The 15,209-nt window shown below is 33.1% G+C and overlaps 2 protein-coding genes across 2 annotated transcripts; one reads left to right on the top strand and one right to left on the bottom strand.

Annotated features, from left to right (window-relative positions):
- The first annotated feature begins 305 nt into the window (after nt 1-305).
- Nucleotides 306-7,933, top strand: chid1 (chitinase domain containing 1). Its single transcript, XM_051099801.1, has 13 exons — nt 306-433; nt 667-791; nt 908-1,057; nt 3,391-3,523; nt 3,618-3,662; nt 3,747-3,853; nt 4,137-4,198; nt 5,083-5,175; nt 5,259-5,360; nt 6,717-6,869; nt 7,349-7,429; nt 7,582-7,624; nt 7,703-7,933. Exons 2-13 carry the CDS (start codon nt 684-686, stop codon nt 7,799-7,801), a joined length of 1,176 nt encoding a protein of 391 aa, XP_050955758.1. The 5' UTR covers nt 306-433; nt 667-683; the 3' UTR covers nt 7,802-7,933.
- A 738-nt stretch (nt 7,934-8,671) lies between these two features.
- Nucleotides 8,672-15,158, bottom strand: gatd1 (glutamine amidotransferase class 1 domain containing 1). The gene is made up of 7 exons (XM_051099804.1): nt 14,904-15,158; nt 12,219-12,295; nt 12,027-12,132; nt 11,840-11,947; nt 11,661-11,752; nt 11,479-11,572; nt 8,672-8,835 (listed from the first exon to the last, which is right to left on the bottom strand). Exons 1-7 carry the CDS (start codon nt 14,950-14,952, stop codon nt 8,720-8,722), a joined length of 642 nt encoding a protein of 213 aa, XP_050955761.1. The 5' UTR covers nt 14,953-15,158; the 3' UTR covers nt 8,672-8,719.
- Nucleotides 15,159-15,209: the final 51 nt, after the last annotated feature.

The following is a 15,209-nucleotide window of genomic DNA, read 5'->3' as shown; positions in this document are numbered from 1 at the left end:
ACAACGTGCTGTAAATGGTAAAACTGTGCACTGCAAGCCAGTGTGTTCATAATTAAGATAACATTAAAATAATATGGTAATGCACACCAATTTGCAATATCAAGCGGCAAAAATAGCTTGACATGATCAGACCGGAAGCCAGACCCATAACGTTTACAAATGGCCTCAAGGGAAGAAAACGGTGGATATAAAATATATTTATATTTTACATACATGCGTACTTTTCATAGAAACGAAAACATTTACCTACGACGTTACTTGTTGAACTTTGTCTTAAATAATGTACTAGAGACTCTTATTTTGAAATCCGCAACGGTTCACGGGTCACGTGAGAGTAAATGCACACAGTCTGTCAAACCTGTACGTCCACATCATCTCTGCTGAAGATCATGAACATTTATAGCGCAGATTAAACATTTTAGACACATATCGGGTGAGTGATTGGGTTTACTGTTGGGGATAAAATCGACAGTTTTTAATTTGGACTCTCGTGTTAAAACTGCTGCACATGTGCATTTAATGCTGCATTTGAGTCGCGTTAAGACACGAATAAGATGCAGAGGCTTCAGAAGCAACCCTTAATATTTTTTTTAAATGATGCACCATAATGCAATTTTGATTTTAAACGATTTATGATCATTATAATCCGTGTGTGTTGCTCCTCAGACGGCAGAAGCGCTGAAATGAGAGCAGATTTGACATTTCTGCACGTCTGTTTGCTGCTTCCTGTAGTCAGAGGCACATTGTCAAAGACCGATGCCAAAAAAGCCAGTAAAATCCAGGAGGCGGAGGTGAGACTTTACTGTTTACGCAGCTTTAGTAACAACTGTGATCTGTGTGTTTTCTGCGGGATGCACATATGCAGATATGCTAGTTCATCTGAATGTGTAATTATGTGTGTCTGAAGACGACAGTGGCAGATCGTCCGGTGCTGGATCGGGGTCTGGTGGTGACGGACCTTCAGTGGCGGGACATAGTGAGAGAGGAGAAGAGGTTCTGTGCTCAGTGTGTGTCCACACGACACTTCAAAGGAGCTGTGCTGGGATACATCACACCTGTGAGTCACACAGTATCTGTCAATCTTTCTGTCTATCTATCTGTCCGTCCGTCCATCAATTGATCACCAGTCAGTCTGTCTATTCATCCATCCATCCATTTATCCGTCCATCCATCTGGTGTCCGTCTATCCATCTGTCCATCCATCCATCCATTTTCCGTCTATCCATCTATCTGTCTGTCCATCCATCCATTTTCCATCTATCCATCTATCTGTCCGTCCATCCATCCATTTTCCATCTATCCATCTATCTGTCCGTCCATCCATCCATCCGTACATCTGTCCATCCGTCCACCCATCTATTGTCCATCCACCCATCTATCACCTGTCCAACCATCACCCGTCCATCTGTCTGTTCGTCCATCTATCCATCCATCCATCCATCCATCTATCCGTCCGTCCATCCATCCGTCCGTCCATCCATCCATCCATCTTTCGCTTGTCCAACCATCAATCGATCACCCGTCCATCTGTCTATTTGTCCATCTATCCTTCAATCTATTGCCTGTTCATTTATCCGTCCATCCATGTATTGTCCATCCGTCCGTCCGTCCATCTATCCATCCATCTGTTGTCTGTCTATCCATCTATTGGTCAATCCATCCATCATCCGTCCGCCCGTCCATCCATCCATCCATCCATCCATCCATCGTCTATCTGTCCATTCATCCATCCATCCATCTATCCATCTGTCGCCTGTCCGTGTATCCATTCATCCATCCATCCATCCATCTATTGTCCGTCTATCCATCTGTCCATCCATCCATCCATTTTCCGTCCATCCATCAGTCCATCCGTCCATCCATCTATCGCCTGTCCAACCATCAATCGATCACCCGTCCGTCTGTCTATTCGTCCATCCTTCTATCTATCCATTTTCTGTCTATCCATCTATCGTCCATCCATCCATACATACATCTGTCTATCCGTCCATCCATTCATACATACATCCGTCTATCCGTCCACCCATCTACTGTTCATCCATCCATCTATCACCTGTCCAACCATCAAACGATCACCCGTCCATCTGTCTATTCGTCCATCTATCCATCCATCGATCCATCCATTTTCCGTCTATCCATCTATCCGTCCGTCCATCCATCCATACATCTGTCTATCCATTTATTGTCCATCCATCCATCTTTCGCCTGTCCAACCATCAATCAATTACCCGTCCGTCTGTCTATTCGTCCATCTATCCATCCATTTATTGCCTGTTCGTTTATCCATCCATCCATCCATCTATTGTCCATCCGTCCGTCCATCTATCCATCCATCTATTGTCTGTCTATCCATCTATTGGTCAATCCATCCATCATCCGTCTGCCCGTCCATCAATCTATCCATCTATCGCCTGCCCGTGTATCCATTCATTCATCCATCCATCCATCTATTGTCCGTCTATCCATCTGTCCATCCATCCATCCATTTTCCGTTCATCCATCCATCCATCCATCCATCCATACATCAGTCCATCCGTCCATCCATCTATTGCCTGTCCAACCATCAATCGATCACCCGTCCGTCTGTCTATTCGTCCATCCTTCCATCTATCCATTTTCTGTCTATCCATCTATCTGTCCATCCATCCATACATACATCTGTCCATCCGTCCATTCATCTATTTGTCCATCCATCCATCTTTCGCCTGTCCAAACCATCAATCGATCACCCGTCCGTCTGTTTATTCGTCCATCTATCAATCTGTCTATCTATTGTCCGTTTATCCATCCATCTATTGTCTGTCTGTCCATCTATTGGTCAATCCATCCATCCATCCATCCATCCATCCGTCCGTCCATCCATCATCCATCCATCCATCATCCGTCCGTCCATCAGTCTGCCTGTCTGCCCATCCATCCATCATTCATCCGTTTGTCCGTCCATCCATCCATCCATCCATCCATCTATTTTTCATCTATCATCCATCCATCGTCTGTCCATCCATTTTCTGTCTATCCATCTATCTGTCTGTCTAACCATCCATCCATCCATTGTCTGTCTGTCCATCCATCCATCTGTTGGCTGTCTATCCATCTATCGTCAGTCCATCCACCCATCCATCCATTGTCCGTCTATCCATCCTTCCATCAATTCATCTATCGTCCATCTGTCCATCCATCCATCATTCTGTCTATCTATCTATCTATCTGTCTGTCTGTCTGTCCATGCATCTATCTATCTTTCTATCTGTCTGTCTATCTATTGTCTGTCCGTCTTCACCTTCTCACCTTCTCTTTCTTTCTATTGTTCTATCATTCTTTTGTTAAATCTGTTGTTCTATCTATCTATTGTATCCATCTATTCATCCATCTTTCCATCTGATCTTTCAGTGGAACTCTCATGGATATGACATTGCTAAGTTGTTTGGTCCTAAGCTGACGTCCGTGTCTCCGGTGTGGCTTCAGCTGAGACGGAGGGGACCAGAGAGCTTCCACATCACCGGTCTTCATGACCATGATCCCGGTTTGATCACTTATTTTCCTTCGTAAGACAATGATGCTTTATGGAGAAAAAAGGCAAATGATTTTTTGTAGACGCTAATGACGTTTTTTCACAGGTTGGGTCAAAGCCGTGAGAAAGGCCAATAAAAAAAACAAAATACGTGAGTATAGATTTAATGTCATTGTGAAAGACGTAGTGTCACTAGGCGAAAGCAGCAGGTTCTCAGTTCACGTTTCTCTTTTAGTTCCTCGGCTGTTGTTTGACGGATGGTCCTATCAGGACTACATGAGCGTTCTGGACAGTGAGGATGAGATGGAGGAGTTGGGTCGAGAGACGCTGGAAGTGGCAAAGGTGTTGTATTTACATCTTATGTTCACATCATACATTTTAAAGGACGTTTCCTGACTAAAAGATCCATATTTTTCTTCCTGGAAGTCAGAGTGCTCTGGCTTTTTGTCAGTCTAACAGGAAGTTAACCAAAGGTCTGACTGTAGGCCACATACTATATTTCATTAGTGGAATTTCACTTTTGTGTATCCAAAATATACATGTATGCTGGCTAATCTGCTCTGATTAGGTTGATTTGATTTCCTCTTTGTGAAAATCATTGACTGACTAAGATTTTGCTCCTCAGGCTGAAGGGTTTGATGGTTACACACTTGAGTTGTGGAGTCAACTCGGGGGCAACAAGAGAAAGTGAGTAAGCGTGTGTGTGTTGTTATTGTTCGCTAAAACTACAACTGTTAAAAAAAAATGTTTTTGATAATTGAAATAAAGCTGAAATAAATACGAATATAAATCTTTTAAAAACTTTGGTGGAAATTAGAAGTATAAGTTGACCTGGCAACTAACTGAAATACACAAGTTTAACCTAAAGTATTAAAATTACTAAAATTGAATTAAAAATTAAGTTATATAGAAAGACAACAAAAATTACTAAAATTGAAAAATGCACAGAATTACTAAATTACTTAATTTATGTTGTTTTTATTTATTTATTAATTGCATTTTTGTAAACATTTTGGGAAATCAGATTTCATCATACAGTTTAAGACCATTTTTCAAAATCAGAGATACAGTTACAGTGAAGGTACAGTATACAGTTGCAGAATCACCAAAATCAAAGAGATCATACAAAATGCATGTTATTTTTTATTTAGTGCTGACTTGAATAAGATATTTCACATAAAATATGTTTACAAAAGAGAAAATAATAGTTGAATTAAAAAAATGACCCCATTCAAAAGTTTACATACGCTTGATTATTAATACTGTGTTGTTACCTGAATGATCCACAGCTGCTTTTTTTGTTTAGTGATAGTTGTTCATGAGTCCCTTGTTTGTCCTGAACAATTAAACTGCCTGCTGTCCTTCAGAAAAATCCTTCAGGTCCCACAAATTCTTTGGTTTTTCAGCATTTATTTCATTTCAACATTTTTAATTTAGTGCTGCCCTTCAGAAGCTACATAAGATACATACATGTTTCCCGGAAGACAAAATAAGTTAAATTTACCCTGATTCTCAATAATTTTCACCCCCCAGTATATTCTGATATGGGGTCTGTGTTATATGTGTTACAGAGAGCTGGTGCACCTGGTCACACACTTGTGTGAGACACTGAAAGCTGGAAAGTTAACCTGTGTGCTGGTCATCCCTCCATCAGTCGCACCAGGGTAAATGAGTATTTTTCATTTTCCTTGCTAGTGTTTCTTAAGCATGGATCCTGTTTACATGAGCATCTGTCTGTCGTGTTCAGCTCTGGTCAGCCTGGCATGTTTGGACGGGAGGATTTTGAGAAACTGGCTCCAGTGGTGGACGCATTCAGTCTGATGACTTATGATTACTCTGGACCGGGCAGGTCAGATACACACACACACACACAGTGATTTTGAGTAGTGATTTTGGTAGTTTAAGTCAATTCAGATTAATTCAAATTTATTTGTATAGTGCTTTTCACAATAGATATCATTGCAAAGCAACTTTACAGCAAATTAAAGTTTTTACAATATATTTAGTAGTAGCTTACTAGTGGTGACTATGTCAAGTGACTTTTCAGTGATTTCTGTGTCAAAATCATGCAGAAATATTTTATTTAGCTAAGCTGAAAATGATAAGGAAACTTAAAAGGAGAAAGACATTTTGGGGGATACTGAAATATTTTTTTAATAGTTTTGTTATGGTTCGATGACTGATATTACACCTCTGTACTGGTACTACTATAGTTTTTATATTATTATTTTGAATAATTTTTTTTTTTTTGTATTTTCCTTTTTCTATTTTGTTAGATTTTTATGAACTTCGTTCATTTTTGTCATTTAGTATCTTAATGTTTTAGGATTTTTTTGTCATTTTAGTATTGTTCTTAATGTTTTTTCTTAATGGTTTTTATTACCTTTCATTTCAGTTTTAGTTATTTTAGTGCATCAAGTTAAAGTAAATTAAGATAAGAAATTTTGCTTTTATATTTTATTTTATTCCAGTTAATGGTTAAAGTAATTATTTATTTATTTAATTAATTTACTTATTTATGGTTCACAATTCAGACTTTTTTCCCTCAGAATTGCAATTCTGATTTTATTCCTTACACTTATCTTTTTCTTAGAATTTTGGCAAAAAATAAAAAAGACAATTGTGAGACAAAAAGTCATAATGATATATATCTTATTTAAAGTTTCCTTCAACAGATATTATATTGATCTGTGTTTAAATATCGTCACCTTAGAATTATAAGGTTCTATCTGACATTTTTGTCAACTGATTTATACACATATTCTTATTTGGTGACAACTTATTTATGTTATGTGATGTTTCCTTTGTAAGCCGTGTACATTTTGGGCCTTTTTTTTTAGAAAACAAAAACTTTGAAGCTCAATATCTCAAAAGTGCTCAGAATGCAGATAGAACCTTATAATTCTAAGGCGACAATATATTTATATTCAAAAAAAAAAAAAAAAAAAAATATATATATATATATATATATATATGTATTTTTTTTTTTCTTTGATTTTTTTTTTTTTTTTTTTTTTTTTTTTTGTGAACTTGTTTCTGCATGTTTGTGAACACAAATATATTTTGTAAATGTATAATTCACCATCAGCCAGAATTAATCACTGGCTGTTAAAAAACCATCACAGTTTGGATATCATGTTTTTTTGTGCCAGGTGTGAATGTTAACATAAAGTCTTAGTTGGGCTGTGGTGGTGTTGTGTTTCAGGCCGGGTCCGAGCTCTCCGCTGCCGTGGGTCAGAGAGTGTGTGCTACAGCTCGCGCCTCAGAACCAGTGGAGACACAAGATCCTGCTGGGAATCAACATGTACGGACTGGACTTCAGCAGCCACGGCGGAGCAGAGCCGCTACTGGGCGGGAGGTACACGCTTTAATCATTAAAACACCCATTTATCAAAATTATTGCTGTCAGATAAATATATATATTGGTTTATTATTTATTTTAAAATATTTTATATTTTATATAAAGATGATAAAACATATATTTCATATTTGTAATATTTTTGTTGTTTTACCATGACATCGGTTTAACTTTGATAAATCGAAAATGTACGTTTGATTTAAAAAAAAAAAAAATATATATATATATGTATGTGTGTATGTATGTATGTATGTATATATATATATATATATATATATATATATATATATATTCATATACACACACACACACGTATGTATGCATGTATGTGTGTGTGTGTGTATGTATATGTCTACAAATATTTAACTAATCTTAGTTATGGATGCACTTGCAATCCCAATTTAACTCTTATTAAATGTACAGACAGTGAGAGTGACTTCCAGAACAAGAGATCATATTTAATCTTCATTTTCATTCAGGTATGTTGAACTGCTGAAGGAAGTGAAACCCAAACTGCAGTGGGATGAAAACACTGGAGAACATTTCTTCAATTATAAAAGGTTAAACACACATAGATCATCTGATGCATTTCACACAAAAACAGAAATCTTTCTCAAAATGGTAATCTGATGCAAAGTTTGTTAATATGTTAATAATTAAATTAGATATTTAGTATTACAGAACAATTAATAAAATATTTCTTGTGTTTCAGGAATAACGGAGTGAAGCATGTTGTTTACTACCCCACTTTAAAGGTAAGTAATGGTCAATATAAAATATCAAAGTGGATTGCAAGTATTATTAAGTTATGGGACTTGATCTTTCTCCTCCAGTTCCTCCAGCTTCGTATCACATTGGCAGCTGAACTGGGAACAGGAATTTCCATGTGGGAATTGGGACAAGGACTGGACTATTTCTATGATCTTTTGTGAGCCGTTCGACTGTGACTGGACCTCCGTCTGTCTGATTTGCTTCCAAATAATAAAGTGCAATTTATCAAAGCACTTCAGATATTTATGACAAAACCGTTGTTGAGCATGCCAATAAAATTATTTTTAATTACATGCTATGTCCATTCTTTACAGTAAATCAGCATTTTAATGCCATTTATTTCATTCAGGAATACAATTTATGATACAGATTTGGTTTTCATACTGTATTATGTTCATAATACTGCACATTACAGAGTTGATTCATTTTATGTTGCAAATCATAATAACATTGTTAAAGCAGCACAAATATTTTGAAGCAAAACAAAACATCTCAGAACTGATCAGTTGTTCATAAACGCCAAGTTCCTCTTAACATGATGAACATACAGGATATAAAAACCACAGGATTTCCTCTTAAACTGCATCATCTTACACTTTACAGGAATGTTGAAAAGTTAAACTTCAATAACATCTGTGACTGTTAATAACCAAAGAAAAGTATTCATAATCTTGTTTTCACTAGCAATGGATCTGATTGATTTAAAAGCTAAAATGTGGCACTTTTTAGTCAATTTAGAAGTTCTGGCATAATCAACTTTTAAAAAAAAACAAAAAAAACAAAGCCTTGTATTACAGTGTATGGTTTTGACAAACACATTTACAAAAAAATCTTTCAGTGCTCCTTTCAAATTCATATAGACAGAAAAACAAATTTTGATTTACTTGAAAGATATTTTAAGTCATATTTCAGAAACTAAACTCTGGAGTGTGAAACATTTGGAGTTGATGGTGAACTATAATGTTCATGTTGACATTTTCATATTTGTGAATGCTTTTCAACAGTCATTTCAAAAACACTTCTGATTCACATTTTGTGATGTGGTCCCTTGTTCGTTCCCTTCTGCACAGGTAAAGCGTTTACCTGCTGTTACATAGCAGAATCAGGTTATTGACGGCTGCTGTTGTGGATTGAACGTTCTGGCCCGTCACAAGATGCCGATCCAGGACTATGTGAACGGCGTCCTCGATGCTCGCTGTGAGGGATACATTTTATTTAAAAACAATGCTTCACATAAATATCATTAGCATGTGGTAATAGGGATGTGATTTACCTAAAAATAAATACACTCGTGTGTATTGATATATAACAAATAACTAGCTTGAATGTCACGTAGTGTTATATTTACCTCAGAAAATCCATTCTATGTTCATAGCTCGATGGTTAGTTATAAAAATAACTCTAGAGAGGAACATTTTCCTAAAAATATGCACTATACACTATCAGTTTTTGAACAGTAAGAATTTTAATGTTTTTAAAGAAGTCTCTTCTGCTCACCAAGCTTGCATTTAAGTACAGCAAAAACAGTAAAATTTTGAAATATTTTTACTATTTAAAATAACTTTTCTATTTGAATATTTTAAAATATAATTTATTTCTGTGATCAAATCAAAATTTTCAGCATCATTACTCGTCTTCAGTGTCATGTGGTCCTTCAGAAATCATTCTAATGTGCTGATTTGCTGTTCAAGAAACATTATTTATTATTACTATTATCACTATTTAAAAAAGTTTAGTACATTTTTCAGGATTTTTTGATGAATAGAAAGATCACCAGTTATCTGAAATAAAAAAAAAAGCTTTTGTATCATTATACAATATCATTTAAAAGCTTGGAGTTTTTTTTTTTTTTTTTTTTTGATAAAGAAGTTAAAGAAATAAACATTTTTATTTAGCAAGGATGCTTTAAACTGACCAAAAATGATGATAAAGACATTTATAATGTTATAAAAGATTTCTATTTTAGATGAATGCTGTTCTTCTGAACTTTCTATTCATCAAAGAAACCTGAAAAAATCTGCTCAGCTGTTTTCAACATAATAATAACTGTTTTTGAGCAGCAAATCAGAATATCGGAATGATTTCTGAAGGATCATGTGACACCGAAGACTGGAGTAATGATGCTAAAAACTTCAGGAATAAATTACATAAATTACATTTTAAAATATATTCAAACAGAAAACTGTTATTTTACAGTTTTTCTCAGTCGCTTTGGTGCATTTCTCACAACACTATTTACATTTGCACAACAGTTAATGCATTTCTCAAAACAATTAGTACAAACTGCAAAACCTAGTTGATAACCTGCAAAAGCGTGTCACTTGCTCAAAATGGATAGCTCATTCCTCAAAAGCAAGTATTCATGTCAATGAAAGTGTCAGTGTCATCAAGATGAAAAGTCCTGACACCATTGTTTATGAACAAGATAGTCAAATGGCTTTGTCATGTTTTCATTATGACAGTTTACTCTGTAAATTTTTTCCTATGCAAAAAAGTCAGATTTTGGTGACACTTCCTGAAAATGCTCAAGACAGCACTATATACTATTTGCACAGCCATTTGAAAACTACAGTAAAGCTAGACATTACTGTATTTAGTGAGGTATCTGAGTACAAGACACTGAATATGTATGTTTCACATTTTTACTTCATATGCTCTTTGCAATTCTAATTTATTCAAAGCATTGTGCAAACGAATAAATACACCCTTATTTACAACAAACATAAACTCCCTTTGGGTAGAGCTGTGCACAATTGTAAACAATATTGCAGTACATATTGGAACTGAACCTACAACATATAGGTATGTAAATCATTCATGCACATTTGCAGAAATTGTTCAATTTAGAAGACATTTTCAGGAAAAAAAAGATTTAAAATTTTTTATAAAATTTGCTTGACAGATTTTGACAACTAGTTCAACATTTTTGTATGTAATGACTCAAGCAATGAAATGAGGACTATTAGTTTTATATGGAATGACTATTCAGCATTCACAAGTTTAGTTAATTTTGACTGACATGACATAAGCAAATGATAATGTTATAAAACAGCAGAGAGTTGTATGAAAGCAATTGATGCATGTCCAAAAGCATTTTGCAATTTGTTGGAAGGAATGAGAAACTGCTACTATGATGTGCACAAATGACTAAATGTTGTGGAGGTTGAAGTAAATGTTGTGCAAATGTAAATAGTGTTGTGAGAAATGCACCAAAGCGACTGAGAAAAACTGTAAATAATAAATATATTTCAAAATTTTTACTGTTTTTGCTGTACCTTGAATTAAATAAATGCAGGCTTGGTGAGCAGAAGAAGCTTATTTAAAAAAAAAAAAAAAAAAAACATTAAAAATCTTACTGTTCGAAAACTTTGACTGGCAGTGTATTACCTCTTCATTATATTTTTATATTATATTCGTCATGAAAACGTTTTTTAAAAAAGAAAGAATTAGAGTAGATACATAATTAAAAGGTTAGAAGTTATTAAACGGCCTTACATGCAATTTAAATGTTTGTATACAAATAACTTACCATTATAGTAATGAGTTATAGTTAAAGTATCTGACAGGATTCCTTGTATCCTTTACACCATCAAATGAGGGAGATTTTTTTTGTGACATGTACTGTGTGCCAGATACAGGCTAACAAAATGAATCAACATCAAATCGAGACTGAAATTTAATCAAATCGCATGTTTGTGTTCGAACTGTAAGCTTTGTGTCAAAACCCAGCACTAATTATTAACCTACATTTGAGCTGCTCCTCACACTAAATCTGTCAGAAGACTTGAAATATACATTACTATATATAGCAAGTTTGGAATAATTTAAAAAACCTCACCTGTGTATGATCCACCACTGTCTTTGATAAAATCCTCCACAATCAGTGGCAGGTTGGCAAATTCAGCAGAGCGTACCAGCTCAAACACAGACGGCTGTCAAAAACATCACAGTGCATGAGCTTTTTGAAGCTATACTATTATAAATCTATGGTTTGTTAATTCATATGACACCATCACTCACCCCAGTCATGCTGTAGCCACTAAAAATCCACTTCTGTTCCTCCGTAGCGCAGCAGAGAGCAGCTACACCCTGTCCCACAGCACACACGGGCTCTACAATCACACAGACACCAATCAATCAAACTCAATCTCAAGTTTGTGTATTAAAATCAGAGCTGTTTGAGAAGCAGAAACCCTCACTTTGCTGAGAAATGAAGTGGGACAGGATTCGTGCGAGGGATCCGCTGTGGGCGAGATCATTCAGGGCTCCCGGACAGTCGGGAATCAGCAGCGCCTGATAGCGGGCACCTGAAACATCACACACATCCTAATAAATAGAAATGCACTTATGTATTCGGATTAAAAAAAGCAGAGAGAGATCTCAGACCATCGATAGATTCCAGCTTGGCTGGGTTTGCGTAGGGTTTGACACTGAACTCTTGCACCCATCGGGATGTGCTGTCATCCACACCGGCAAAGTCGATGGGCTTCCCCTGTGGGACAAAAAAAAGAGATTTGAGGCATCCAGCACATTGTGTGTCTTATGTGAATGAATATGCTGCAGTGTAGGTTTCCTCACACCAGGTGTTGCTGTTTGCAGGTTAAACACTGAACTGCACAAATTAAAACACTGATGGAACGATCGCGCTGAAACTCCTGCAGGAAAACAGAACACAGCTCAGAACACGTTACATTCATAATAAACAGAAAACACTAATAAAACAGCATCATTGTTCAAAGTTTAATTCAAGTCAAATGTATTTATTTTTTAAATTGATCATTAGATAAATGCACTTGGAATAAATGTCCAAAAAACCCCAAAACAATATAAATTTAAAAAGCCACACTGAAAATAATTTATTAATACTAAATAATTTGAATGTATTTTGATCTTTAAATTCATTATTTAATTTACATAAAATGCATACATAGCCTATTTTAAAAAATATTATTATTTAAAGAATGTTATATAATTAGCTTAATTAGGGATAGTAAAGATAATTTCCAAAACCACACACATTAAATAACATTTCAAAAGTTCTAAAGTAATTATTTCATACAGTATATTTACAGAAAAAAAAGAAATTATGAAATACAATTATAAAATGTTAAAAATATTTATTAAATACAGTTTTATTTATCATTTGTTCTTATATCCATTTTTTATTATTATTTTTCATTTACTTTTTTATTTTTCTGTACTGATTTTGGTAAGTCTTATAGTGCTCTTTTTGATGAATTGTATTAAACAAAAAAATAATTCATTAATAAATAATTAAATAAATATTTATTTAAAATATTTATTAAATACAGTTTTATTTATTATTTGTTCTCATATCTTGTTCTCATAAAAAAATGTTCTTTTTGGCAAATTGTATTAAATAAGAAAAAAATCATTCATTAATAAATAATCAAAAAAGTAAATGTTTAAAATATTTATCAAGTACAGTTTTGTTTTTTATTTGTTCTCATCTAATAATAATAATAATTAATTTTTTAATTAATAATTAAATAATTTTCGTAAAGTCTTCTTATATTTCTCTTTTTGGGAATTGTATTAAACAAGAAAAGTAAAACATTAATTCATTGATAAATAATTAAATAAATAAAATGATTAAAATATTTATCAAGTACAGTTTTATTTATTATTTGTTTCCTTACATCAATTTTTAAAAAATAATTTTTCATTTACTTTTTTATTTTTTGTAATGTGTTTTCGTAAAGTCTTCTTATAGTGCTCTGTTTGGCGAACTGTGTTAGATAAGAAATAAAAATTAATTCATTTATAAATAAATAAAATGTTTATCATCTGTTCTCTTGTCTATTATTATTATTATTATTATTATTATTTTGGTAATGTGGTTTTGTAAAGTCTTATTATAGTGCTATTTATGGTGAATTGTATTAAATAAGAAAAGTAAATTAAAAAAATCATTACTAAATAATTGAATAAAATGTTTAAAATATTTATTAAGTACAGTTGAATTTATTATTTGTTCTCATATCTATTTTTTAAAAACAATTTTTCCATTTACTTTTTTATTTTTTTGTAATGTGTTTTTGTAAAGTCTTTTTATAGTGCTCTTTTTGGGAATTGTAAAAAAAAAAAAAAAAAAAAAAAAAAGTAAAAGATTAAAAAAGTTAAAATTAAATAAAAAAAATAAATGAATTAATTAATAAATAATTAAATAACCAAAATGTTTAAAATATTACGTAGTTTTATTTATTATGTGCTCTCACAAATCATAAAGTCTTCTTATAGTGCTCTGTTTGACGAACTGTGTTAGATAAGAAAAAAATTAATTCATTTATAAATAAATAAAAAAATAAATAAAATGTTAAAAATGTTTATTTAGCATCTGTTCTCTTTTCTATTATTATTATTATTATTATTATTATTATCTGTGGTTTTATAAAGTCTTATCATAGTGCTATTTACGGTGAATTGTATTAAATAAGAAAAGTAAATAAAAAATAAAAACAACAATTCATTATGTATAATAATAAATAAAATATTTAAAATATTTATTAAGTACAGTTTAATTTATTATTTGTTCTCATATCTATTTTTAAAAAATAATTTTTCATTTACTTTTGTATTTTTTGTAATGTGTTTTCGTAAAGTCTTCTTATAGTGCTCTTTTTGGGAATTGTAAAAAAAAAACAAAAAAAGTAAAAAAAAATGTATTCATTAATAAATAATTAAATAAATTGGTTAAAATATTAAGTACTTCTATTTATTATGTGTTCTCATATCTATTTTTTTTAAAGAATGTTTTATTTACTTTTATTTTTTGTAATGTGTTTTCGTAAAGTCTTACACTGCTCTTTTTGTGTTAGATAAGAAAAAAAATAAAATAAAATGTTAAAAAAATGTGTATTAATCATCTGTTCTCTTTTCTATTATTATTATTATTATTATTATTATTTTGGTAATGTGGTTTTGTAAAGTCTTATTATAGTGCTATTTACGGTGAATTGTATTAAATAAGAAATAAGAAAAATGAACAAACAAGTCAGTTTGACTTACAAACGGCATAATAATTATTAATTACAGTAATAAGACCTACAACAATTTTTAAACAAAAACATACAAAAATGCATTGTTTCGTTCAATTGACTGATAATAAAAGTGAGACTTATTTTTATAAATTATATTTTGCCCACCGACTCGAATAGAAAATGTCCCCGGTTTCTATTTTTGAAATATAATTACTTTTCTCTAAATATTCATGTTGATTTCACGTGATGTTTCGACTCTTACCTGCAGCTGCAGCACTGGCCACAATCAGACATGTCGGTTTAGATGTCATTATAGATGCTTTAGTTCACCAAACTGACTCTTTTCCCGCTGTTTATAGACACTGACCATTAACAAGCGATAATGGCAATACTTACGGAATCACTAAACTACTAAATACACGTACTGAAATGTAATAAATTCATTGAAATTGCTATAAAAACACAATACGAGCATCTGATCGATCAGCTGCTTGTTTTCATGGTCCGTCAGTTATCAAGCTCCGGGTAAAACAATCGCTGCGTAAGTAGTTCCGGCACACATATGTAC

The sequence above is a fragment of the Labeo rohita genome, chromosome 25, assembly GCF_022985175.1.
Source record: "Labeo rohita strain BAU-BD-2019 chromosome 25, IGBB_LRoh.1.0, whole genome shotgun sequence".
Classification (NCBI taxonomy): domain Eukaryota; kingdom Metazoa; phylum Chordata; class Actinopteri; order Cypriniformes; family Cyprinidae; genus Labeo; species Labeo rohita.
This window is presented reverse-complemented; position numbering and strand designations above follow the sequence as displayed.

What these genes read in the sequence shown, in the direction of transcription:
- chid1 (XM_051099801.1), top strand. Translation starts at nt 684, where the DNA reads ATGAGAGCAGATTTGACATTTCTGCACGTCTGTTTGCTGCTTCCTGTA. An exon ending in CAATAAAAAAAACAAAATAC is followed by an intron (nt 3,663 to 3,746) that starts GTGAGTATAGAT and finishes TTTCTCTTTTAG; the next exon opens with TTCCTCGGCTGTTGTTTGAC. An exon ending in CCTCCATCAGTCGCACCAGG is followed by an intron (nt 5,176 to 5,258) that starts GTAAATGAGTAT and finishes TGTCGTGTTCAG; the next exon opens with CTCTGGTCAGCCTGGCATGT.
- gatd1 (XM_051099804.1), bottom strand. Translation starts at nt 14,952, where the DNA reads ATGACATCTAAACCGACATGTCTGATTGTGGCCAGTGCTGCAGCTGCA. An exon ending in GGCCAGTGCTGCAGCTGCAG is followed by an intron (nt 12,296 to 14,903) that starts GTAAGAGTCGAA and finishes GTTTTCCTGCAG; the next exon opens with GAGTTTCAGCGCGATCGTTC. An exon ending in GTGGCTACAGCATGACTGGG is followed by an intron (nt 11,573 to 11,660) that starts GTGAGTGATGGT and finishes TGTTTTTGACAG; the next exon opens with CCGTCTGTGTTTGAGCTGGT.